General features: G+C 36.0%; 2 protein-coding genes and 2 pseudogenes across 2 annotated transcripts; 1 reads left to right on the top strand and 3 right to left on the bottom strand.

Moving 5' to 3' along the window:
• Nucleotides 1–22,605, bottom strand: part of LOC137001608 (putative nuclease HARBI1) — a 57,422-nt pseudogene extending 34,817 nt beyond the window's left edge.
• LOC137001611 (myelin transcription factor 1-like) lies at nucleotides 5,611–6,738 on the bottom strand. The gene is made up of 3 exons (XM_067360721.1): nucleotides 6,627–6,738; nucleotides 6,474–6,539; nucleotides 5,611–6,383 (listed from the first exon to the last, which is right to left on the bottom strand). Exons 1-3 carry the CDS (start codon nucleotides 6,736–6,738, stop codon nucleotides 6,145–6,147), a joined length of 417 nt encoding a protein of 138 aa, XP_067216822.1. The 3' UTR covers nucleotides 5,611–6,144.
• Nucleotides 9,509–12,475, top strand: LOC137001503 (ATP-dependent DNA helicase PIF1-like). Its single transcript, XM_067360496.1, has one exon. It carries the CDS (start codon nucleotides 10,139–10,141, stop codon nucleotides 12,473–12,475), a length of 2,337 nt encoding a protein of 778 aa, XP_067216597.1. The 5' UTR covers nucleotides 9,509–10,138.
• Nucleotides 18,121–20,427, bottom strand: LOC137001605 (uncharacterized; annotated as a pseudogene).
• Nucleotides 22,606–27,796: the final 5,191 nt, after the last annotated feature.

The following is a 27,796-nucleotide window of genomic DNA, read 5'->3' as shown; positions in this document are numbered from 1 at the left end:
GGTCTGTGGTACGTTACACTTGGGTAACGTGCGACCCACACCTCTCTTGTCGAGATGTGCAACACCTCCACCTTTCTTAGATATCAGAGGTGTGATGATATGTTTGTATTTGTATCCTTTGTTTCCCAAAACAGGTAAATGCGCGTTATGACCGCGTCTGTGAGCGTTAGTAGTGAGTAGTATGCTCTTGTACTTTTGTTTGTCATCCTCCGTACACAGCGTATCGTCGGGAAGTCTTTTGAATATTAATTCAAACAGGCCGGGTGTGCCAGCGTATTTCACACCGTCCACGATCACATTGTCGTCTCTATCAATGTCGAAGACCTTGTCTCCGAGAAACGTTCCCGCATCGTTGAAATTTACACCGTACACGTTGTCGATCCCTCTCTTCTTGTCACCGCTCAAGAGCTCCCCGATGTACTCTTGGCCCAGCGGACCCATTTGGCCGTACAGAGCTTCCCGACCATCGGACGTTTGCATCGTCTGTCTCACGGATGTCGCGAAAGACGGGTCCGTGGTTTCGAACACGTTTTCGGGCGGTAAATATGTCGGCGCTTCAAACACCAATTTTTGTGGCTGGAACGGAGTCGAGGCTTGTATCGGTGACGTCAATGGGGTCTGTATCGGTGTCGTCAACGGGGTACGCTTGATTTTCTTCTTCTTCTCGAAGCTCGACCGCTTTCGTTTGATGTCCGGTTAGTTTTTAATCTCGAGATCGTCAACCGAATCATCGTCACCCTTGATGTTCTCGACGATTCGTTTCAACGGCTCTACGATCGGTTTCAACCGTTTCTCCAATTGCACCTCTTGCTCCACTCTACCCGTCTTCAACGTCCGATGCTTCTTGCGAATCGACTCGCTCGTACGAGCGATTTCCTTCGCGATCTTCTCCCTCTCGTCGATATCTTTCGTGTCAAGCGTCATCGTCAACGTCTCGAGAACAACTAACCATTCCGCGGTACCGCAAACTCGTTAAAACCACGTCTGTAACGTCCATCGTTAATCGCACTATCCTTGTCTATCACTAAAAATCCGTACTTGTGCTGCCAACATGCGTGACACAATGTACCGAAATCTTCGTACGTCATGTCCGTATTCACATGATCGTTGTAGACGTGCTTAAGGTTTGTTCCATCCTGCTTGAATATTACGAGTAAATTCGCGTTGTCGCGCACGAGATGTTTCGGTATTTTTGCATACGTTTGGCATAGATAAAAACAATCGACCTTCGAATGTCGACCCATAGCAAAGTACTCACGTATCGCATTCTGCTTGTCGCACGCTATATCGTCGAAGACGAATACGGAATTCGGTAACGCCTCGCTGTGCGGTACAATTGTGTTGTTGTCCGAGAATGTAAAGTAGCCGATTTCATCGATCGATCCGAGCAATCTTTCGAGATATCGATACTTTGGTTGATTCAACGATTTCGAGTACACGTACACGTTTTCGAAACGTACACCGTTCGGACTTTCCAGCAGACTAATCATTACATTGGTTTTACCGCAATTCGAGGGACCGCAAATGATACCGCGTATCGTGTTTGGCAGCATTTTACCGTGTCTGCACGCCTTCTCACAAACCCCTTGCGTCTTATCATCCATGTTTTTCACACGGATCGTGTACGGTTGTTGTACAAATTTCATTTTTTTTACCAGACTCTTTCTCATCCTTGTTATTACGCGACGAGTGCGCAGCATCGGTTGTTGGAAAGAGCGGTACTGGTTAATGATCGATACGCGCCTCCTATTTATAGGTGAGCGCTGTCGAAACACACCTCAGTTGGAAATATGATTTACACGCGATACGTTAGAATTCGCGCTCTATGAAACGATACAAGGGTGCCGGTTTACTGAACAGTGTGATAAATCGACTACCGTTGGAGCTGCATATACCCGGCTACCAATTTTGCGGGCCGGGGACTCGTCTGCGGAAACGACTCGCGCGAGGGGATCGAGGTATCAATCCGTTGGACGCGGCGTGTCGCGATCACGACATCGCGTACTCGCAAAACCGCGAATCAGCGGACCGCCACGCAGCCGATCGCGTTCTCGCCGATAAAGCGCGGGTGCGGATCACCGCTGCGGACGCGACTCTCGGTGAGAGGGCTGCTGCTACCGCCGTATGGGCTGCTATGAAAGCAAAGACGAAATTGGGGATGGGTATGACAAAGAGAAAGAAGAAGAAGACCAAGAGGAGAACGCTTCCGACGGCGAAACGCGGTGGTATGTTACCGTTGTTACCGCTCTTGGGAGTCATCGGTTCGCTTGCCGGTGGAGCGGCGGGTGTTGCAAAGGCGGTGAACGACTCTAAGGCCGCGCGACGACAACTCGAAGAGACGAAACGTCACAATAAAGCAGTGGAAGGACGGGGGATTTATCTCGCTCCGTACAAGCGGGGCAAAGGATTGAAAAGAAAAAAAAAACCGTCGAAAAAACGATAGAGATGCCCGCGGGTGCCACCACCAATCTACAGTTGTTACAAATAGCGAAGCGTATGCGAATACCGTATTTCCGAGGTGTCTACATGCGTAACGCTTTACCCGACAAGATACATAAAAATGAGAGCGGTATCGTGAATTTGGACGATGTCGACGGGCCGGGCACGCATTGGGTGGCGTACGCCAAGAGAGGCGATCGCGCCGTATACTTTGACAGCTTTGGCAATTTGCAACCGCCGAAGAAGCTTACACGCTACCTCGGAGACACCGATACAACGATAACGTACAATCGCACGGTCTACCAGACGTACGATCAAACGATCTGCGGACAATTGTGCCTCCTGTTCCTTCAGAAATTAGATATAAAAATCGATCCGCCATCGATCGACATCAGTCGTCGATGGAATCTCGACAATGTCGCTGACGCTCACTCTAAGCGGTAAAAGCAGCGTTCTCACGGTGGATTATTTTCCACCGATAGACTTGAGCGATGGGGACTACGAGCTCGGCCTAATCACGATGGAGACCTACAACACGATTCCGAACGTGACGGTAGCGAACAATAAATTTTATTTCGACGACAATGACGAAGAAATTACAATTCCCGAAGGATCGTACGAATTGGACGCCATTGCTTCTTATCTGAAACGCGCGATACTGCAAAAACGAGGAAAAAGTGAAGAGCAAGATTATCCATTGTCACTTCGTCCCAACGTTAATACCATGAAGAGTGAAATCATGTGCGCTTTTCGAATAAATTTCGCCAAACCGAATACCATCGGACCGCTGTTTGGATTTTCGACGGGTCGTATACTGGAACCGAGAAAGTTGCACGAATCAGATTCCTCGGTAAACATCGTCAACGTAAACATTATTCGAGTGGAATGCAGCATAACCACGGGTGCGTACGCCAACGACAGGTCGGTGCACACGATACACGAATTTTCACCGAACGTGCCTCCGGGATATAAAGTCTCGGAAACACCGGCGCAAATCATTTACCTTCCGGTCATCGCGAGGAGCGTTACCGATATCACCTTGCGTGTGGTGGATCAAGACGGACGATTGATCGTTTTTCGCGGAGAGGAGATTACCATCAGACTGCACTTGCGGCGACGTGGTGCGAGGAAATGCTCGTGTTGAACGAACAGCGAGTGATTGAGAGAACAACGAAAATTGGGAAAACATCGCCATTCAAGAGGCTCAGTACAACGAACGTAAACTTTTTAAAATCGTTGGGATTCGTTGTGAGAAACGTTTAAAGAGATGGATATACTCGACATCGCTGACCAGCCCGTCTTCGACGAGCGTATCGTGAAATATGAGATGCACACGTACAATCCGTACGCTAACACGACGTTGGGACACAGCGACGAGATACGAATACCGATACAGCAACAGGATTTGTACACGTTACCGTGTGAGAGTTTTCTCTACGTTGAAGGAAAACTCGTTACTTCTGCCGATGAGAATAGAGATAACGTGTGTATAATGGGAAATAATTGTGTCGCGTTCATGTTTGATGAAATGCGATACGAGCTCGACGGAGTTGAAATCGATCGTAACAGAAACGTTGGAATAACCAGCACGATCAAAAACTATGTATCGCTGACGACGGAGAAGAGCAAGACGCTGAAATACGCATCGTGGAATCCGGATGGAAATCCGTTGCTCGATGGAAACTTTAATTTTTGCGTTCCGCTCAATACTCTTTTAGGATTCTGCGAGGACTACAAACGGATTGTAATCAACGCTCGTCACGAACTTGTATTGATACGATCGCGCAACGATAATAATTCTCTCGTTGGACGAGTCGGTACGAATCCAACGATCGAACTACTCAAGATACAGTGGCGAATGCCGCATGTATCTCTGAGCGAAGTCAACAAGCTGTCTCTTCTTCGAACTTTGGAAAGCGGAAGATATCTGAGCGTGTGCTTCCGTTCGTGGGATCTGTACGAGTTTCCTCTGCTACAGAATACAACGAAGCATTCCTGGGCGGTCAAAGCTGCGACGCAATTGGAAAAACCGCGATACGTAATCTTTGCTCTCCAAACCGGTCGAAAAAACGTACTGTCTGAAAACGCTACGCAATTTGACGCTTGTAAACTCACCAATGTGAGACTGCATCTGAATTCAGATTTTTATCCGTACGACGACATGAATTTGGATTTCGACAAGAGTCGATACGCTATACTGTACAATATGTATGCACGTTTCCGCAAAGCCTATTATGGACAGGACGATACGTATTTGGACATCGATGAATTCTCGAAAGCCGGTCCGTTCGTAGTCATAGATTGTTCGCGACAAAACGACTCTGTCAAGAGCGCCACCGTTGACGTGCGAATAGAATTTGATTGTAAGGAAAATATACCGGCCAACACCACCGCCTATTGTCTCATTATACACGATCGAATGGTCGAATATAATCCACTGAACAACATTGTGCGCAGACTCGTGTGAAAAGTTTTAAATTAGACGTGTGCGAATGGGAACGTCAGTTTTCCGACGGTCGACGACGATGTCGAACGTACCAATTTTCGTCGACTTGCAAGGTTACGCGTTCAACAACATTTTTATCGTGAAAGAGGTAGCGGTACTTCGAGATGGCGAAACGCTATCTCATTACGTATTTCGTGAACACGTACCGTGGTATCTGTTGACGAAATCGGAAAAATCGCTGGCGTGTTGGTTATATACGGATACACCACCACGGCTTCCGATGGGAAGATGGACACGTCTCGTACAGTCAGATGAAAAGTCTTATCAACAATGCCATTGGTACGGAACCGTCTCTGATATACGTGAAAGGACTCGAGAAGAAAAAGTGGTTGTGCGAGATTTTGGAAGATGATGTAGAGATTGAAACAATAGATGCGGATTACGAAGATATCGCACGCCTGACGAACTTGGATGTAATCGGAACCTTGCGCTGCGCGTATCACACGAGACATTGCGCTATGCGGAATGTTTGCAAATTGTACAAGTGGTGGTTTGAGCGTAACAAACGTGTAAAACAACTATGATTTATGCTAATAAAATGATGTGTATCACACTCGTATGACTTTTATTCCACCTTTTACCCATCACATAATCCACCATATAATATGGTCTATCGCTTATCTCGCAGTAAAATAGGACGTTGAATAGGATGGGGAAAGAGTCTGGTAAAAAAAAAAAATGAAAAATTAATTTATTTAATATAAATAATATTTATTAAAAAACTAAAAAAAAAAATATATGTACATTTGAGCGAACAGAATTTTTTCAATTGTATAAAAAATGTTTTTCCGACGCCTTTCCACCGCCGCCGCATCGATATCCCTCCGCTTGCCATGTTTCCTCCGTTCTTTCCTCGCGAGGAATCGACTGGCGAAACCGACGACTTCGAAAGCGCGCCGCAGGAACCTCGCCCGACCAAGTTTTCCTCCGACTCTTCTTCTCCACCACCACCTGTTTGAACTGCAAAAAGTCAAAATTAAAAATTAATGAATTAATTAAAAAAATTTGAGTATGAAAATATAAAATCGAAAAATTTGTAGTGTTAAATCAACTCACCTCTCGATTTTCTTCTTTTTACTTTACTCCCCCGTTTGATAATTGTAATCGGAAGAGTAAGAAATCACAGGGGGGCTGTATCCTGTGAAAATTTTATTGTTTAAAAAAATAAAATTCGAGCATAAAAGTAACTGTAAAAATTTTCAATCTTTCTTACCTCTGTCACCCATTCCCCATCCGTCTTGCGCGTAGCCTTCCTCATCCCCTCCTTCATAATACCTCTCCTCTTCCTCAGTCTGTAATTCCTCTTCCTCAGTCTGTAATTCCTCTTCCTCAGTCTGTAATTCTTCTTCCTGCTCTTCCTCCTCCTCGCGAAGTGAGCTCGTCGATTCGTCGCTCGCGAGATCGACGAGCTCAGGCGTTAGAACAATTCGAGCGCGAGCTGAAACATTAAATTTTTTTTGTAAAATTTCCTAATATAAAATCGATGCTGTTATTTTATTTCATATAAATAATGTATGCAGCGACTTACACGAGGGTCCGGCTTCGTCGCTCGCGAGATCGACGAGCTCAGGCGTTAGAACAATTCGAGCGCGAGCTGAAACATTAAATTTTTTTTTTGTAAAATTTCCTAATATAAAATCGATGCTGTTATTTCATATAAATAATGTATACAGCGACTTACACGAGGGTCCGGCCTCAGGCGAGGTATCTGCTCGACGTCTTACCCCGAGACGTCGAGTAGCTCGCTCGTCACGGTTTTGACGCGTACCACGCACCACACTCTCCACCACCATGGTTTTTTTAGGTGTTGAATGTTGTAGCGTTCCTAAAAAAAAAAAAAAAAAAAAAAAAAAATGATTTTAATTTTTTAAAACTTTGTTTTAATATTTATAATACAAAAAAAAATAGAAACTTACCATTTTTTACCGCACCATGATAGCAATTCGACAGCCTGATGATATAGCCTCCCACATCCTCTTCCTCGTTGTCGTTGAACGCTCGCCTTGTCTCGATTATTTCGCCAGCAATAATCAAGAGCTGCAGATAAATCGAAAAATGTCCCAAACGGAATAAAACCGCGAGCACCGCACTAGGGCACGCACCCGCAAACTTTGCGAATACCGCATAATTATTATCGTCGTTGTCGGATAACGATGATAAATAATTATAGATGTATAGCCCGTTTAAGTTACACGCCAATCGCAAACACGAATCAATAATTTTCCGCAAACTAGACATTTTTAAAACGAATAACCAGCTCCCGGATGATTTCCTACGTTCCACTCGAGCCTTGAGAAGTTAATACGTCGATGCAATAGTTAATCCCGGCTTATATACCCTTACATCAAAGATGCCGCTAAATCTTATTATAATCTAATTATGTTCACAGATAGCTAACATTCGTATCGATATCCACTATAGTTTACAATAATATGTCGAAGACGAGATAACTCGCTCGACAGCAGCATTTCCTTTTCGAGGAACAGTAATCGTGGATCTAAGGTTTCGCTAGGACGATAGGTGCTAAGCTATTCGTCGCTAACTAACATTCGTATCGATATACACTATAGTTTACAATAATATGTCGAAGACGAGATAACTCGCTCGACAGTAGCATTTCCTTTTCGAGGAACAGTAATCGTGGATCTAAGGTTTCGCTAGGACGATAGGCGATAGGCCAGCGTATCATATTTCCATTTATTCAACGTCTATCGTACGTCTTTGAACCTCTATCGAACGTCTATCGTACATCTTTTAACGTATTGTTGAACGTCTTACGTACAACTTTTAACATCTTTTGTACATCTTTTCAACATTACTTAAACCACTTTTAACATCTATCAAACGTCTTTTAACGTTTATTACTACAGCGAAATTGACGTTTTTGCGTCGAGCTGTATATAAGGTGTGCGGAAGAGAGAAATTTATCAGTTCAAAGTGTGCACGCGGTGGAGAAAAAAGTATAGAAAAATGGAGCGTGATCAGAATAGAAAAAATTCCGAATACGAGAAGTGTAAGGATTGCGGAGTGTACCACAAGGCGATAGCTGTGGTCGAGCCTCGTCCGAGAACGACTCAAGCGCCTCCCGTCCCTCCTCGTAATCGTGAAAGGCGTTAAAGGCTCGGTTGAAACAATTTTTTTTTTTTTGTAAAAAATGTATAGATGAAAAAAAAAATATGAATAAAATTTGTTAATACTAATCTTATTGCGATTTTTTCTCCTTTCACCTACCATCCTTAAATTACATATTAAGTTTAGATTAGAGTTCCTATTAAATTTATATTTTTACCGCGGATAATTTGTATTAAGAAGAAAACATAAGTATATTATTGGTGTTTAGAATAAATGCATAACTTAAATAATTCACTCTATATTATTCGCCACAATTAAAAGAAAAAAAATGATAGTCACTGGTTCGCTCGTTTCCTTCTATCGTGTAGTGTAACATGACGCGCGCGCTTATCTCGCAGTAGGATAGGTCAGTGAATAAGATGAGGCACAGGAATAATAATTCAAATTATTTTATTGATAAATAATATTTATTAAAAATAATTAGTTCCGCATACATGGTTCAGTGTTGTATACTCCGTTATCCCGGTTCTGCAAAAACATTGTTCATTCTTTTCTTGCACCGAGGTGTTGCATACTCCGTTCTCCCGGTTCTGCAAAATGTGTACGATCGATGTTTGATGTTGAGGAGTTGTGTGTACTTTGTGCAAATGTATCGATGTCGGCACCTTCTCTGGATGCATTTTTCTAATTTTTTCCAGTATCGCTGATCTATACTGCTTCGGTATCATATAATATATGTAGTCATAATAGTGTGAAGAGATCCTTGATATTAGACTATCCTGAGCGCATAACGAGCACAACTTTTCCATCAATATCGGCAGGATAGATTCTATTAAAAACGTCGAAACCGACGTTTCCTCCTCGGAATATTCTAGTACACTGTCGTCAATTTCACTCGTCCATTCGATAAATTGTTGTCGAAATATAGTATCCGGAATATATGGTTTAATGAATGCAGGAAATGTTGTATACTTTTCAATTATTTCCTCACTGCTTTTATACTTCCTTCTACATCCCCGACATGTTGTTAACCAATCTGTGAGAGTACTCAGATTTTCCTCTCGTAAGGCGAGACTGTCTTCCATCTCTGTAATAAATAAAAATTATTAAAATAAAAATATCCAATTAGTTATTACACATTCGAAAAATGTGTATTAAAGATATTTTAAAAATGTGTACTTTACCTATTTCAGTTTGCACAAAGTGCAATCTTTCCTGTACGGTGGGGGCCCGTCGATGTGGTCACGCTGCCACGACTGGTTGTAGTGCAACGAGCACCGACGATAACCTTGCACTTCCGGATCCGCTCTTAAATGATCCGGTAGCCTATCCCACACGTGATCCACAAACCGAGCAAAGTTTTTTATAAGAATCACTTTCGGCACGATTTCTAATTGCTCCGCGGACAAGCTCAGAATGTCACGTTCGTCCAATAGCGCGATGAACATTTTGACTGTTACCTCGACTTGGTCATGATGGACCTTATATACCCGCTTGTTGCACACGACATTGATTAAAACTATCGATGGCTCATATTTGCATTAACAATCCTTATCTTATCTCTTCCGGGAATTATTGTGATCTGATACCCCCCACCATTCCAAAATTACCTCCTCTCCTCCAAACACGATGACGCATCTAGCAACATGACGATGCCTACAATTTGTATTAACAATCATTATCACACCCTCTAAGAAACGGCGCTCAAATGCTGCCTCTTTGTTCTAAAATACAGCGATGACGCAATCCGTAAATCTGCACGAACCTGCATACTATAAACATAATGATTCCGACAACATGGCGCTCTACTTTGATGTGTAGAAAAAAAACCTGCACCAATAAACAGTTCTCTTTCCAATAAACAATCCTTATCTTTTCCGGGAATCCTTATCTCGCGATTTGTATTAACAATCCTTATCTTCCGGAAATTATTGTAATCTGATACCCCTACCACTCCACATTTACCCCCTCTCCTCCAAAAACGATGACGTTATTACCCCCTCCACTGTTATCCGATACCCCTCTTCCCCTCTTCACCCGCACCCCCCTCATTGCCCCTGGGTTAGAATCATCATAGTATAACTACTGTCATCATTACTTACCTGGTACATTACTAAATATATGAATAAAGCGGGAAAGTGTGAGTTGTCTGATACTATTATTAATACTAAAAATAATACGAATAAATCATTGGCGAGTTATCTTTGGAGCATTGCCTTGCGATTCACGAGTAATAGAGAATGTGGAACTCTTGAAGCTGCTGATACATTACTGGGGATTGCTTTATGTGGAACTGATCGAAATACAACTATTAGATGGTTAGATGTTAATCGAATAAGATGTAGAAAATTGAAAACTCGTAAAGAGATTGAAGTGCTTGATCATCAATCGACAGATATATTTTGTGAATCTTTGATAGATAACCACTATCCACAGAGACCAAAAGAATTAGAATGTATGTCTCTTTATGAGTTTGCAAAATGGTATGATATTACAAAAATCAAACCACAAAATGAGTTTGTTGAATTCTATAAATTTAAAAATGGATATCTTAGACGACGACAGCGTGGATATCTTATTAATCATTATAGATATAATGTTAATACACAACCGGAAAAGTATTTCTTTGCGTTATTACTTCTGTTCGAACCGTGGAGAGAATTAGAAGAGCTTAGAAATGGATGTGATACTTATGCAGAATCATTTCACAAGGTAAAACTACATTTAACAGAAGCATTACAATATCACGAAAAACTAGAAGAATTGCAAAAAGCATTTGAAAATGCTAAAGAGTTAGTGCAGCAACATTTAGATGAAGTACAAAAACATGAGTCGCAAGATGATCCTGACAATCCAATAGGTGTTCAAAATATAGAAGCTGGTGAAGCGATGCAAGATTTTAAGGATCTCGGTGATAAAAATATTAAAGATATTGATGTATCAAAAATGATTGCGAAATTAAATGTAGATCAAAAAAGAGTATTCGATAGAGTTATTACTATTATAGAGTCAGATAAATCAATATTGCGATTATATGTTAGTGGAGAAGATGGTACTGGAAAAAGTTATTTAATTAAAACTGTTAAGTGCTGGATAAAACAAAATCTCAAAAAAGATACTGCTGTAGCAGCACCTACTGGCATAGCAGCGTTTAATATAGACGGTTTGACAGTTCATAGATTGCTTCAATTACCTATTGAACATGGTAATACTCCTAAATATAAACGATTGTCTGATCATGTGTTAAAACTTTTACGAGCGGAACTTAAAGATGTTATTCTTTTTATAATCGATGAAGTATCAATGATATCTAATTTGACTTTAATGTACATACATCTTCGATTGTCTGAAATATTTGATTCAAGTGATTGTGATGATGGCTGGTTTGGTAAAAGGCATATTCTTTTGTTTGGAGATTTGCTTCAATTGCCTCCTGTACATGAAGATTCTGTCTTTAAAGATTTGTCAAATGAAAAAGTTAACAAATATATCGGTTGCCTACAGACTGTAAATTTGTGGACTACATTATTTGATTACGATGAGTTGACAATTAATATGCGCCAGCAAGAAGATGAGTCTTATCGTGAATTATTGTCAAGAATTCGTATTGGTTTATTAACAAAGTCTGATTATGAAATTTTGGAAAATAGGAAAATATCTTTTACAGAAGATTCCTTCGAATCTAGATTAAATGAATTATGTGATTTTATTAACAATTTGCCATCAGATACCGTTTGTTTATTGCCCACTTGTCACATGTGTGACGTTTTGAATGCTGCAATGTTAAGTCGTATTGCTTCGAAAGAAATATTATTAATTGCTGAAGATACAATCGAATGTATTCCATATATAAAAAAGAAAATATTAAAAGTGTTGGAAAATAATGATGATGATAATTCTAAAACAGCTGGGCTTTCGAAACAAATTGTTATAAAAATTGGGGCAAAAGTTATGATAAGGCGTAATATTGATGCTAGTTTGGGTCTTGTTAATGGTACAATTGCTAAAGTCATTTCAGTTGTACAAGATATTTCTAACGGTTATATAGAAAAAATTAAGCTTCTTTTGCCATCAGGTTTAGAATATTTAATTGAAAGAGTAAATGTCAAATTTGCGGTGATGGAGAAAGCATATGTTATTCGAAAACAATTTCCATTGTGTCTAAGTTACGGAATTACTGTTCATAAAAGCCAAGGCCTGAGTTTGCAGAATGCTATTATGGACATAGGTAATTCTGTATTTAGTCACGGCCAAGTTTATGTTGCATTGTCACGAGTAACATCTTCAGATGGATTGCATTTGATCAATTTTGACCCTTCATCTATAGAAGCTAGTGAAGAAGCTATTGTTGAATATAATCGATTAAAACGAATACACAAACCCAAAACAGATATAATTTCTGTTTCAAAAGAAAAATATTGTAAAATAAAGATATTTTATGGGTACAACCCAAAATAATTAGTTCTGTTCAAGAATCACATGAAAAAATTCGAAAAAATATTACTTGGGTCACGCATGGTTTTCAAAATATAGATAAGGGTTCGTGTTATGCAAATGCAGTATTGCAATGCTTTTTACATTTAAATGTTATTAGAAAACTTATATTTGAGTATGATAAATTAAGTATTTTAGGTATTTTAATAAATCAATATGAAAACAAACTGCCTAACTTGAATACATATGTAATACGACAAAGTTCAGGAGAATTTTTCTCCAAAAATGTTAAACGAGATGCATGTGAATTTCTTATAGCTCTTTGCACGAAATACGATTATATAAAAAATTTAGTTGAGCATCAAGTCACTTCCATTAAACGATGTAAAAATTGTGATAATACGACGACTGTTGTTAATAATAAAAATATCCTTCTTTCAATTCCTGTTAATAAACGGAAGAAAAAAAGTTTCGATCTTAATGAATTATTTAATGTAACATTTTCTCATTGGTGTCAATTACACAACGAATCATGTGAAAATTGTACAGGAAATGACATATTATGTAAAAGTGAATTAATATTAACCGGACATATAATTGTCATGCATTTAATAGAAATTCAAGACGGTATATCAACAAAAACAGATAAGTTTACTTTACGTGCTATCCCAACAACTAAAATAAATATTGCTGGACAATTCTACAAAGTTATGAGTGCTATATTCCATCATGGATTATGTATCGAAAATGGTCATTACACAAGTATATGTAGAGAAGAAATGTCTAATACTTGGATTGAAGCTGACGATGCGCAAATTAGAAAAAGACAATGGCCTAGAGGCGCTAAAGATATCTCTATCATTTTTGTTCGCGATCGAAATGAGACTCCGATCGGAACAGAGAGGTGCCGGGTGCGCTCAGAGAGAGCGAAGGGTAAGATTGGCGGCAAGGAAAGAATGGAGCGAGCAGCGAAAGGAACGAGAAGGAGAGAGAACGCTGGCGGTCGCACGAACCGGCAACCGAGCGAGAGAAAGAGAGCTAAATGGAATTAAGTGAGCGAAAAGTGAGGACCCGCAGACGCGGGGAAACGGATCAAATCGTATGAGCGCGATAAATGTTTGTAGAGCGATGATACTTGCAGAATAATGCACTTTATTGTCAATAATTAATCAAACGAAATTAACAAAAGTTTGCTGGCGATTAAGCCCGTCGATTACGTTCACGCGACAAGCATCTAAATCTCGCAAAAAAGAAAAGATTCGAGAAACAGCTGATTTCGAAGCCCGAAACTAAGCTTTCGTACGCTTGAGACGAAAAATGAGAAAACTAATTACTAGCACTCAGCGACTTGAAGCGTCTTCTCACTCGGAATTAAAGAAAGCTTCTGGTTTTGCAAAAATGACCGAGTGAAACGCCTGTCCGGTTGATCGGCTTGCGACCGCCTTTTTCACATCGGAGAGAGGGCCAGATGATCGATGATGATTCGTGCAGATCTAAACTCAAGCGCCAGAGAGGGGAACGCTATCTCTGATGATTTTGAAATTTTCGTCTTTTCAACGCTTCTCTCGTGGCCTTCGCTGTTAGAAGTAAAAATAAAAACAATAGCAGCGGCTCACTCGAGATTGTTTACCGAGGCATGTTTTTCCGCGGCGAACGCTAAACATGGTCATATTCTGCCCGTTAATGTGAATTTGTTACAACGTATACGATAACGAATTATAAAGACAAAATTATAGAAATATATGACAAAAAAGAAATTATAACAACGACATAACGCACGCAGCGCGAAGCTCGATCGTTAACAATTTTCTTACAGAAAATTGATAAGTAATTGCTGGTTATTTGACCATATCTTTTGATAATAAATGGTAAAAAGAATTGTTATATAATCAAATATTTTATTAAAATATGTTCACTGATGACGAAAATCTTTTTGGATAATCAAATATATGTCAAAAAAAAAGAAAATAAAGAAAGTTAAGCCAATGACGCTTAAATTAGACAAATACAATGGCCTAGAAACGATTTGTTTGATATTTACATAATTATATATAACTTTGTATTATTACATTATTACAACATTAATCAAAGAGGACCGTTTTATATGACGGGGGTGGTGGTGGGACTCTTTAGCAAAATCTAATTAATTATTTCACAATTGTTATTTCACTCTGAAATATCAATATAAAGTTTATATATTTAGTAATATATTTTATTTATATATTACTGAAAAAAAGAAATGATATCTATCAATCAACAAATTACCTTTTTAAAAAAAGGTAAAGAAAAGGCGCCAAGTACACGCAAACCTTCCAAAAAAAAGTTGTTGTATACACGCAAACCTTCCAAAAAAAGTTGTTGTATATATAAACACGCAAACCTTACAAAAAAGTTGTTGTATATTTTACCAAAAAAAAGTTGTTTATATAAACACGCAAATCTTCCAAAAAAAGTTGTTGTATATATAAACCTTTCAAAAAAAGCTGTCGTATATATTAACCTTCCAAAAAAATTATCTTCAGGTAAATTTATCTTCCACAAAAAAATGTATATATTAACAAACCTTCCAAAAAAAGTTGTTGTATATATAAAATAATCTCTCAAAAAACCTTTCCAAAAAAAGTTGTATATATTATAAAAATCTTTCCAAAAAAATTGTATTTTTAAAAATATATTATAAAAAAATCTTTTAAAAAATTGTATATATTTATTATAAAAAACCTTTCCAAAAAATTGTACTTTTAAAAAAAGTTGTATATACCAAATAAAAATTTGCTATATATCTGCCTATAAAAGAGGTGATATCAGAAAATGACGCCAAGTTTAAATAAAAAACCTTTCAAAACAAGTTGTATATATATTTTAAAAAAAGTTGTATATACCAAATAAAAATTCGCTATATATTCTGCCTATAAAAGAGGTGATATCAGAAAATGACGCCAAGTTTAAATAAAAAACCTTTCAAAAAAACTTGTATGTATATATATATATTACGAAAAAGGATTATTTATTGCGCTTACAACTTTTTAACCAATAAGCATCGATAAGATTGTATTTAATTATTTTTGCATCTTTATCTAGTTATTTATTTCAAAATTATATTCATATCTACAATTAGTTAATTTTTTTTCAAGTATACATTTTAAAATAATTGCATCTGTATCTAGTTACTTTTGCTTCTATATCTAGTTATTTAAATTTAAAAATGATATTTGTGTTTATATCTATCTAGTTAATTTTTCTTAAGTATACTTTTTAAAATAATTGCATCTGTATCTACTTATTTTTTTTATATCTGTATCTGCTTAAATAAAAGAATTTTTTAAATAAAAGTATTTAATTCAAAAATAAAAAAATTTTTCAAATTTAATTAAAATAAAAAAATATTACAAAATTTCGCAAAAAACTTGGCGCTGCTATAAAATAGCCTTAAATACATCTTAAAATATTATAGAAAATAAAAATGAGCAATAATTTTACAATTTACATGATTAAGTGTTATAATGACTCAAACTGACCAGAGCGGCAAACGGCGACGCGATAGCCAATTAAACTCTTGTTCTTACGGTAAAATTGTAAGTTGATTGGCTATTGCATCGCTTGCTCTAACATGCTCCTACTCGCTCTAATACTTCAAACTAAACTATAGTATTACGTCACATATACTATAGATACTAAAGTATGTTGGAATGATTAGGAGCATGTTGAAGTATTGCGATGCGAATCTTATGTAAGTTAACATGTAGTTCAGTACAGCAGCGCCAAGTTTTTTGCGAAATTTTGTAATATTTTTTTATTTTGATCAAATTTGAAAAATTTTTTTATTTTTGAATTAAATACTTTTATTTAAAAAATTCTTTTATTTAAGTAGATACAGATATAAAAAAAATAAGTAGATACAGATGCAATTATTTTAAAAAGTATACTTAAGAAAAATTAACTAGATAGATATAAACACAAATATCATTTTTAAATTTAAATAACTAGATATAGAAGCAAAAGTAACTAGATACAGATGCAATTATTTTAAAATGTATACTTGAAAAAAAATTAACTAATTGTAGATATGAATATAATTTTGAAATAAATAACTAGATAAAGATGCAAAAATAATTAAATACAATCTTATCGATGCTTATTGGTTAAAAAGTTGTAAGCGCAATAAATAATCCTTTTTCGTAATATATATATACATACAAGTTTTTTTGAAAGGTTTTTTATTTAAACTTGGCGTCATTTTCTGATATCACCTCTTTTATAGGCAGAATATATAGCGAATTTTTATTTGGTATATACAACTTTTTTTAAAATATATATACAACTTGTTTTGAAAGGTTTTTTATTTAAACTTGGCGTCATTTTCTGATATCACCTCTTTTATAGGCAGAATATATAGCAAATTTTTATTTGGTATATACAACTTTTTTTAAAAGTACAATTTTTTGGAAAGGTTTTTTATATAATAAATATATACAATTTTTTAAAAGATTTTTTTATAATATATTTTTAAAAATACAATTTTTTTGGAAAGATTTTTATAATATATACAACTTTTTTTGGAAAGGTTTTTTGAGAGATTATTTTATATATACAACAACTTATTTTGGAAGGTTTGTTAGTATATACATTTTTTTGTGGAAGATAAATTTACCTGAAGATAATTTTTTTGGAAGGTTAATATATACGACAGCTTTTTTTGAAAGGTTTATATATACAACAACTTTTTTTGGAAGATTTGCGTGTTTATATAAACAACTTTTTTTTGGTAAAATATACAACAACTTTTTTGTAAGGTTTGCGTGTTTATATATACAACAACTTTTTTTGGAAGGTTTGCGTGTATACAACAACTTTTTTTTGGTATAAAAAGACAGAGTACAGGACTGAATAAACAGGAGGACACGGAATTATTACCTGACACATATCTTCCAATCCTTAAGAAATTTCCCACCCTTTAAAATTTTTCCATAAGCTATCCCCTCTCCTCTTTCTTTCCTACATTTTGCCAGTCAAGCCTGGCTCACTGCCGTCGACGCATGTCTTATTTTATTTATTTGATACATATGTCTAACAGATCTCCTAAGGTATTTTTTTTGAAACTAATTTATTTTTCGATTTAGTTTTGTTTTTTCTTTTAATTTTTAACCTTAATTTTAATCTAATTTTTTTATTTTTATTTATTTTTTTTTTTATATTTTCTTAACTGACAAGGGAACGTTTACAAGTGTCCCCCCCCCGATTTGATTCTCCTTGAAATATGTTGTAAAACATACAATTTGAGGAGACACGTATTTTTTTATAGCTGCCCTATCTCAAATTTAAGGGGTGAAACACCCCTTTGAAAAAAAATGGTTTTTTTCTTTGTGTAACTATCGCCAAAACCGTAGGAGATATAAAAAAATGTTTCAAATAGAAGTTGTAGGGCTTGTAATGGGCTATATAACTGTGTAGTTGGATTTTCAAAAAATGTTATTTTTTTTAATTTACCCCCACCCCTTGTTATTATTTTTTCGAATTTCAAAATTTTTGTAATGACCAAAGTTGTAGCATTTTTTACGCTGAATTCAACCATATATGATTTTATTATGTTTCGAAATCACATCTTTCAGAAATGAGTCATCAAGTATCACATTATATGTGTCGCGCTGCATGACGCATCGTTCATATCGCACTTGTGTTGTGCAATAGTCGCAAAATAAATATAAAAATGAAATACAATATGTTATCACATATTTGAGGAAGAAAAGTTTACTAAAATTGTTATTAAAGCTATATATATTAAATTTAGTCACACCCGTTATAGATGTTACAATAATGATACTCTATAAAAAAATGTTTTAAACATAATGATTTTCCGCACCAAGAACATTGTATTACAGCTATATTATTGCAATCTTCAATGTCACATGTGCTTGATGTTTGTTCAAAACTATATTCTACTGGATTTTTAAATGTTTCTGGTCTTTCATTTGTATATCCACTTTTAAACCATGAATATTTAAATAAATTTTGATATCGGGAGGAAATGATAACTGATTGTGTATTAAAGATTGCAATTTTATAATATTATTTCGCTGATGTAAATTTATATCATAATTCAATAATAGAACAGTATCCGAAAATCTTCTTGCAAAGTTTTTCCAGATTCTAAACCCGTAAACATCCAACGGCTGTATTTTTCCTGTAGTTCCTTTCGGTATTACCATAGTAGTAACTTGTTTTTCCATTGGTGTTAAATCAGTAACAATTGCTGGACATTGCCCGCTCCATGAATCCATAAGAAGAACACTATCGCGGCCTACATTTGGAAAATAAGCTTCTTCCAACCATTTTTTAAAATGATCTATAAAATAGAAAGAAAAGTGTGAATAATAATTATAATTATAATAATATTTTTATATAAGATTAAAATATATTATAAGATATAAAAAACTAAAATTTATCTCATACCTGATGTCATTTTACCGGATTTCGAAGCAGTTACAATAACATTTGATGCTCTGAATAAATTTTCTTGTACTCTAGGCCCAAAAGTACCACTATGTTCTTGTAATACGATAAACAAAGGTGACAGTAATTTTCCATCACAAGAAATTGTTGGTTGAATAGTGTACGAATGTGTAGTTGATGATACTGACTGCACCACACGGTCTATTGTCTTCATTCCTTGGTCAGATAGTGATCTTCCAGAGTGGATTTCTAATTGAAATCCACTTTGATCTGTATTATATACATTTTCCAATCCAAATCGTTCAATGAGAGGTTTTACTACGGTTACAAAATTTTCGGCTTCTCTTTGTATATTATGAGAATCTTCTAACGTTTTTCTTGTAATGAATTTTGTTATTTTTCTGGACACAATTCGATGAGACTTTTTAAATCGTAATAGCCAACTAGGAGATGCTTGAAATACAGGATCTAAATCTCCTATTTCTCTTTGAGCTTCCAAGGCCCATCTTTTTATATCAACATCATAAATTATTAGTCCTGTCTGCACAGCTACATTAAATTTATCATGAGTAGCTTTGGAAATATGAGATAATTTTTCAAGACGATTTCCACCGTGCTCTAACTGTTCTTCCCATCGCCTCAATTGACGTACAGATGAAATTCTTCTAAATGTGTGTTGTACTGACTTGAAAGGACGATTTTCTTTGTCCGACTGCCGCCAATATTCAACAGCTCGCCTTTTGTAAAAAACATCAAAATTGTCGTCATCATGGCATTGCCAATTGTGAGAATTTGAATTATCTTCATTCCATGCTTCCTCATTTTCTTCAATAATTTCAAAAGTATGCAATTTATCAGGTTCTTCATAATCAAGCGATGTTTCTTCTGTCACTTCTAATCCGTTAAATTGATGAATATTCTCCAATATTAACTTCTGAATATTTTCTTTTAATTCTATTTCGGCTTTATTTACTGGCGTTTCCATAAGATACATAGTAGTTATTGATGTTAGTAAAAGTCTAGCAACGTTGAGTGGATTGATAATCATTTTAATTGATAATTCTTTTCCCGAAAATTAAATTTAAGAAAAGAAAAACAGTTGCAGATACGATTTCACCAAGTTCGTTTCACAGACTATGAATGTAGGCCTCTTGTACGCATTTATAGCTTCCATTCACACTTGTTTATTATTAACTTATGATTACATAATCTAATCTTTCGTGTAAAATCACGTCTCTCAAACGTGATGTTTTCAAATTAATAATATATTTATACTTGTTTTTCTTAATTTATGATTAAATAATATTCACATTTTATATACACATGTATAGCTAACTTGCATATAACAACGCGCTGCGCACGAAATGCAGTGATTATCTATAAGAATGTAATGTGGAAGGGATGTTTTAGCAACAATTTTAGTAAATTTTTCTTCCTCAAATATGTGATAACATATTGTATGTCATTTTTATATTCATTTTGCGACTATTGCACAACACAAGTGCGATATAAACGATGCGTCATGCAGCGCGACACATATAATGTGATACTTGATGACTCATTTTTGAAAGATGCGATTTCGGAACATAATAAAATCATATATGGTTGAATTCAGCGTAAAAAATGCTACAACTTTTGTCATTACAAAAATTTTGAAATTCGAAAAAATAATAACAAGGGGTGGGGGTAAATTAAAAAAAATAACATTTTTTGAAAATCCAACTACACAGTTATATAGCCCATTACAAGCCCTACAACTTCTATTTGAAACATTTTTTTATATCTCCTACGGTTTTGGCGATAGTTACACACAAAGAAAAAAACCGATTTTTTTCAAAGAGGTGTTTCACCCCTTAAATTTGAGATAGGGCAGCTATAAAAAAATACGTGTCTCTTCAAATTGTATGTTTTACAACATATTTCAAGGAGAATCAAATCGGGAAGGGACACTTGTGAACGTTCCCTTGTGAGTCAATTTTCTTTCCTAAAAATTTTTTAGTAATCTCTGACCTATTTCTTTTTCTATTTGCAAGTTAGATGATCCTTGGCTTCACATAAGTTTAATTATGAAAAAATGTACTATCCATGTCAAAAAAAAAGGTATTTATACATAATTAATTTTCTAAAATCTGTTCTTCGTTAATTTCGTGATTGGAGAACGTTCTTAACTCGTTTTGTTCGTTTTCACATTAACAAGATGCGTTACCTAAATTATTCTGACTATCTTGTCAACGTTTTTCGACTAACGACGACATATTAATTTGTTACACTGAAGATGGCCACGTCTTTTAGGCCGAAACGTCTGTTTTTGTAATTATTTTATAATAAAAGGAAAATTTGCGCAAATATAACTAGCTCCTGCTCTATCAGCTTGTTGTTTTCAAGAAAGAAATTAATTTGTTGTAAACACAAAAAAGGGAATTCTGGCCTTAATTATTGAATGATAGAAATGATTGAAAAACAGTACAGTTATTTGTATAATAGATAATTAATTAAAAACAGAATATATATTATACCTTTTTAAAATTTTCGGCAACAGTATGTTTCTCTTCTGAAGTAAGCGGGAATGTAATTATGTCTTTAGATATATTGTACAGAAAATCCATCACCCTTTGCCATTGTCATTTGTAGAGCGCTCCTCCCAACGCTTCATCGCGCGCCTAGTGATCGCATAGCAGTGGATGTCTTTCTCGCCGCGCGCGCTTTACTCGCGCGGATTCGCCGATCTTTTTTCATTAATTACTCAGTACTTATTATGAAAATTAAAAAATGGTAAAGGACTTTTCTACTCGATTTGACCTCCTCTACCTGCATATGACCGGTGGGGCGATTATTGCCAGACACCCTGTATATAACTATTATTGTATACTTTTACCACAGGTTGACATAGACAATATTATAAATGATCACTTTTTAAAAAAAATTTTGTGGACGGATGAGTGTACTTTCCGAAGTGACGGTCGCATCAATCGCCACAACGAACATCACTATGCGGAAGAGAATCCCCATTGCCGAAAAGAAACACATGTCCAGGGGAAATTTAGTATAAATGTTTGGATGGGGATTGTGGACAATCAAATTATTGGGCCACATTTTTTTCCCTAAAATGTGAATGTTACGGCAGAAGTATATTCACAATTTCTGGTAGAAACACTGCCAAATTTATTAAATGATGTCCAACTAAATATCCCGCCAGACGAAATTATTTTCCAGCAAGACGGCTATCCAGCTCACACTTCGATTCTCGCTCGTAGTGTTTTAAATCAGCGATTTGCACATAGATAGATAGGCATCCACAACGATTTCCACGAGTGGCCACCGCGATCACCTGATCTCACACCCATGGATTTTTTTGCATGGGGCTACATACAAGATCAGGTGTATCAAACACTACCAGACAATCGGGAAAAATTAATTTAAAAAATTAGAGCAGCAAGTCGTAATATCACACCTGCCATTTTAGATAGAGTGCGACAAAGTTTCATGCGAAGAGTCGCATTGCGTTTAGAAGAGTCTGGCGGATATTTTGAACATATGTTATAAAAATAATTTTCAATAAATAATTTTCATACAAATATAAAAAGTTTTCGATTGAAATACTTCCTTATACGCTTAATATTTTTATTACGCATCTTCGAAATAAACAATGTCATCTTCTGTCTACATCAATTAACGTTGGTGATTAATATTCTTAAAACATTCCAAACTTTCGAGATCAAGATCTGAATTAGTTTTGCTAGCGATTTTTTATAACGGATTTTTTATATATTGTTCTATTTCGTTTCATTTGCGTTTCAGATTGACTCAACTTTTTCAGAAACTGATTCCAGAGTGCAATACAGTACGGAGTTGCAGTCGACATGTCTTTTCTTTTTCATTTCTTCTAAATCTAAAAATTCTATCGAAATTTACAACGCTAACACGCGCGAAAAGTAAAGCGGTAAAGAAAGAAATTTTGTTGTATCATATTTGTTTCTTTTAACGTGTTAACTTTCTAAAATTTAATTTTTCATCTTTAATGTGTTTTAACTACTCTAGTAATAATTGCAACGATTATTCAAGTCCGTCATAATTGAAACACTGTAAACTCAAAATTAATAAAAATGCACGCGATCAATCGATCAATAAGTTATGATGGTACGTATATATGCTGTCATTACCCACTGAGCCGCGTCTATCCCTGCAAAGTATGTCGCGCAACCCGTCGTACTGCCCAATGTGTATATGCAACACCCTGTACATGGAAAATGTCAATAGAAACGATATCAGAGAGAACATCGCTTAGAAAAATTATTTATTAATTTAATTAAATCATTAAGGCTAAGAACTCACGAGTCACGAAAAGAATCAATGTCTATGGATGTTAATTTCTTCAATTTATTTTCTTTTATATTAAATTACTATTATTATTACACTAACCATAAAAAATTACTATTATTACACTAACCATAAAAACAATAACACATGTTTTTCTGCTGATGAAATTGGCGTTCCACCATGAGACCTGTCACTCAGATAGAATGTTGATCTTTCGAATTTCTCAATTATTTCGTAGCACGTCTCCCGTGACATTCGGAAATGACTTTTAAACTGTAAGTATACATTTTCTGTATAATAAAATTCACATTAATAGTAAACTTAACCTACAAAACTCACCGTTTTATCGGACATTTTTTGCACAACCTCTTCTATGTAATTTTTCGCTTTCGCTCTGCTTTCTTTACGTTGTACTACATCCAAATACATTAATTCGTCTTCATCACTTGATGACGATGATGTTAATAATTCCATCAACACAAATAAATCGCTCATCATGATGTTCACCCACTGACGAGATAAGGCTGACAGTCTTTTATAATAGTATCTTCTTGTCGGTAGTTTCACCTAAATTACCACCAATGTTATCGACAATTACCGATTACACCAACTGGCTCCAACAAATTTGTGAGAGCCACTTTGTGTACACCAAACATGCACCTGTGCGATGTACTGAGCCCAGACGAATACGCAGCTCCAGTGAGGGATTGCACCATTCGACCAGCCGAACATACGACACCCGAAATGTGCAGTCGGTGCAGACCAGCCGAAATCGCTATTCGTATGTATGAACGTTTTGTGTGCGCGCGCGCGCGCGTGTGTGTGTGTGTGTGTTTATGTGTGAGACGGCGGAGGGTGAGTGCGTGGATGCGTGCATGAACGTATATATGTATGTGCATAAACATATGTATGAGTGTATTTATGGGCGTGTATGTAAGTTACGTGTCGCGTATTATGTGTGTTTTATACTAATAATACAATTTTATATATATTTTTCAGCGAATCAACGAAGCCGTTCGGAGGGCAGTAAATAGAGAAATAAGAAAAAGAAATAAAAGAATTCGACGAAATTCAACGAGACTACCGCCGAGACGCCGTTTCAACCAACATCGCCACTGCCATCGCCACTGCCGTCCGCATACAATCAAGTTTTTCCATTTTATCCCTTCATGGGATACACACATCCGCCGCACTATCCCTCCATGGGGGGATATACGTATCCTGCGTATCCCCCCACATACATGTATTCTCGCGGATTTTATTGAAAAAAAAAAATTAAATATTATTTTAAAAACTTAAGTTTATTTAAAAAACTATTTGCATTTACTTTTATAATTTTATAAACTTCTTATAAAATTTTATTTTGTATGCTTATGTAAATAAAATAAAAGTATATAATTGTAAAATGTACTAATAATTTTATTTTTTTTAAATTTAATTAATCTTTAATTGTTTAATATAAATAAATATAAGAAATAAAGAAATATAAATAAACAAAGAAGTAAGAGAGCCAACGCTAGTTCTTGGTGCGGAAACATATTTAAACGATTTATAAATATACAAACGCTTCTGCCTTCTATTGGTCTTCTTTAATGTATAAACACAAGATAAATTTTGATATATAATATACAAACTAATCCTTACAATAAATTTAATCGAATAATTAACTAATAATGCATGATAACCGAATCAACATTACATAAAATGTGAATGGACATTTATGTAATACATTAATCTTTTTAACGCACTATATACTGAAAAGAAATAAACACTGATTTCATATAAAATATATCCATAAGCTAATAAATAATAAATGATAATGAATATATACGTTACATAATTGGTATGTTGTCATAATTGGTATGTTGTCGTCATGAGATAAAAAGGTAAAGTCAAAAATATAATAAGCCCATAGTTAAAATAATGGTACTAATATTTTTTATTATAAAATCGGTGTTGGTTTGTTTTTAGAATAATATACCAATCACAATAAAATTCATGTATTATATTGTTGCGTCCTCGCCGTTTTGATTTTCGTCGCCCGATATCGCGTTTGACAGCTGATAGAACCGCGATCGATATATTGATTTGCGGAGTTAATAAAAGAGGATAGTTGCTAAGAAATAGTAAATGTTTAACAGTTACTAGGATATTGTAAATAAACAAGTTGTTGCTAAGAGAATGTAAACAAGGAGACAGATGTCAGATTTTCGGGAGCTGCAGAAAAGTGCGGACGTGTTTCTGCTAGCTCAGCGGTGTACCATTAAAACGAGCTTGTTCTGTGTTTTACCCTTCAGTGGTTGAGTGAAATAAAGTTCTGTTGTGTTCACAAAAAGTGTTCTTTCTTTCGTGCGTGCCGTTTGTGACGGAAAGACCGTTCGCGGACGCAACATTTTGGGGGCCCCTCTGGGATCTGAACGAACGATCGGACTGTGCGGTGATTTATTATTTTTTGGGAATGGCAACTACGCATACGCCAAGGAGAACGCGCTCGCAAACCCCAGCGATGTCTGCCGAAACGAAAACGTTGAGAGCGATCCTGCAGGAGCTGGAACAGCTTCGGGAGGAGCGCAGGCAGGAACGGGAGCGGTTGCAGGCGGAATTGGAGCGGCGAGATATGGCGATGCAGGGATTTGAAGAACAACTAACCCAGCTAAGTCGTGCACATAATAACTCTCAGAATAACGCTTGTCGCGAAAATTTAATACCGCGAGATGAATTGTGTGCGAATGCTATGAATTTGGGTTATAAATTAAAGCCTGATGTTTATGACGGTTCGGGATCTTTACGCGAATTCTTTGTACAATTTAATTTGATAGCTAGTGCAAATAATTGGTCGAATAGGGTAAAAACTTTTGCGTTAGCTTTTTGTTTGAGGGGAAAGGCACGTTCGGTGTTAGAATGTGTGTCCGAAATAGAAAATTTAAATTTTGACGAATTAAAATCAAAATTGGAATTACGTTTTGGGGAGGGGTGCCTCTCAGGTACATATTACACTCAATTTACGAATCGTTAGCAAAAATTTGGAGAAGATGTTTCGGATTTAGGTGCTGAGATAGAAAGACTTGCCAGATTGGCATATGCGGAATGTGCAATTGAAGTCCGCGAAAAAATAGCATGTGCACAATTTATCAATGCTTTAAACGACGGATTTATAAAGAGAACCCTTCAATTGGAAGAGATAACATCGCTAAAATTAGCGATTGAAAGAGCAAAGTCATAATAAAGAAAATAAAGAATGTTGGCAGTGTGGTGAACAGGGGCACTACCGGTCAGAGTGTCCTAATGTGACCGATGAAGAGAAAAAAAAAATTAATTAATCTTGATAAAATTTTGTTAATTTTGAAAATTTTTAAATTAATTTTAAACAATTTGACAAATTTAGGAATTATAGAAAGTTTTATTACATCCGAAGCCCTAATTAATATTCTTTTTTTGTGATCAATTTACTTGTTTGAGTTTTATTTTTTTAGTGTTCTGAAGATTTCATCTTTATGAACATGGAACTATTTGGAAATGGAAAGCAGTTAAAGGAAAGGAAATGGAAAGAAGTGAAGAACAATTGATTGAAGACTGTCTCGTCCACGGTTTTTGACCGTGGTTTTCCCGTGGGACGAAGGGTAAATGCCGAGACAAAGACTTGAGGAGTCTTTTTAAAGGCGAAGGGTCCACGGAAGCTACCCCCCTCTTGTCCGAAAAACTCGATTGCAAGACGCTTGGGTGTAAGGTTGATTGGGACCTAGGAACGAAGCTCGGTAACTTGCAGCAGAAGCTCAAGGTAGAGCAAGAAAATCGTTTGGGTGCCCTGGAATCAACGAAATAAGGACCGACGATTTACGCTTGGTAACCTACTGCAGCAGCATAGGGTAGAGCTAAGAAGAATTTTGGTACCTTATAATCATCACAAGAGGACAACATTGGAACTCTGGAATAATTGTCGGGACGACAATTTTGAAGAAAGGGGGAAGTGTTGCGTCCTCGCCGTTTTGATTTTCGTCGCCCGATATCGCGTTTGACAGCTGATAAAACCGCGATTGATATATTGATTTGCGGAGTTAATAAAAGAGGATAGTTGCTAAGAAATAGTAAATGTTTAACAGTTACTAGGATATTGTAAATAAACAAGTTGTTGCTAAGAGAATGTAAACAAGGAGACAGATGTCAGATTTTCAGGAGCTGCAAAAAAGTGCGGACGTGTTTCTGCTAGCTCAGCGGTGTACCATTAAAACGAGCTTGTTCTGTGTTTTACCCTTCAGTGGTTGAGTGAAATAAAGTTCTGTTGTGTTCACAAAAGTGTTCTTTCTTTTGTGCGTGCCGTTTGTGACGGAAAGACCGTTCGCGGACGCAACAATATAATATTCATTCACATTTTATATAACGTCGATTCAGTTATTATACATTATTAGTTAATTATTCGATATTAGATATGTAAGGATAAATTAACATATTATATAAGAATTTATCTTGCGCTTACATTAAAGAAGGCTTAATAAAGAACAGAAACGTTTGTATATTTATATCGTTTTAATATATATTTTTGCATTAAGAAGTAGAACTAGCATTGGCTCTTTTGCTTTC

Source organism: Linepithema humile, chromosome 8 (genome assembly GCF_040581485.1).
Source record: "Linepithema humile isolate Giens D197 chromosome 8, Lhum_UNIL_v1.0, whole genome shotgun sequence".
NCBI lineage: Eukaryota > Metazoa > Arthropoda > Insecta > Hymenoptera > Formicidae > Linepithema > Linepithema humile.
Note: the sequence above shows the minus strand (reverse complement) of the source record. Positions and strands in the feature narration are given on the sequence as shown.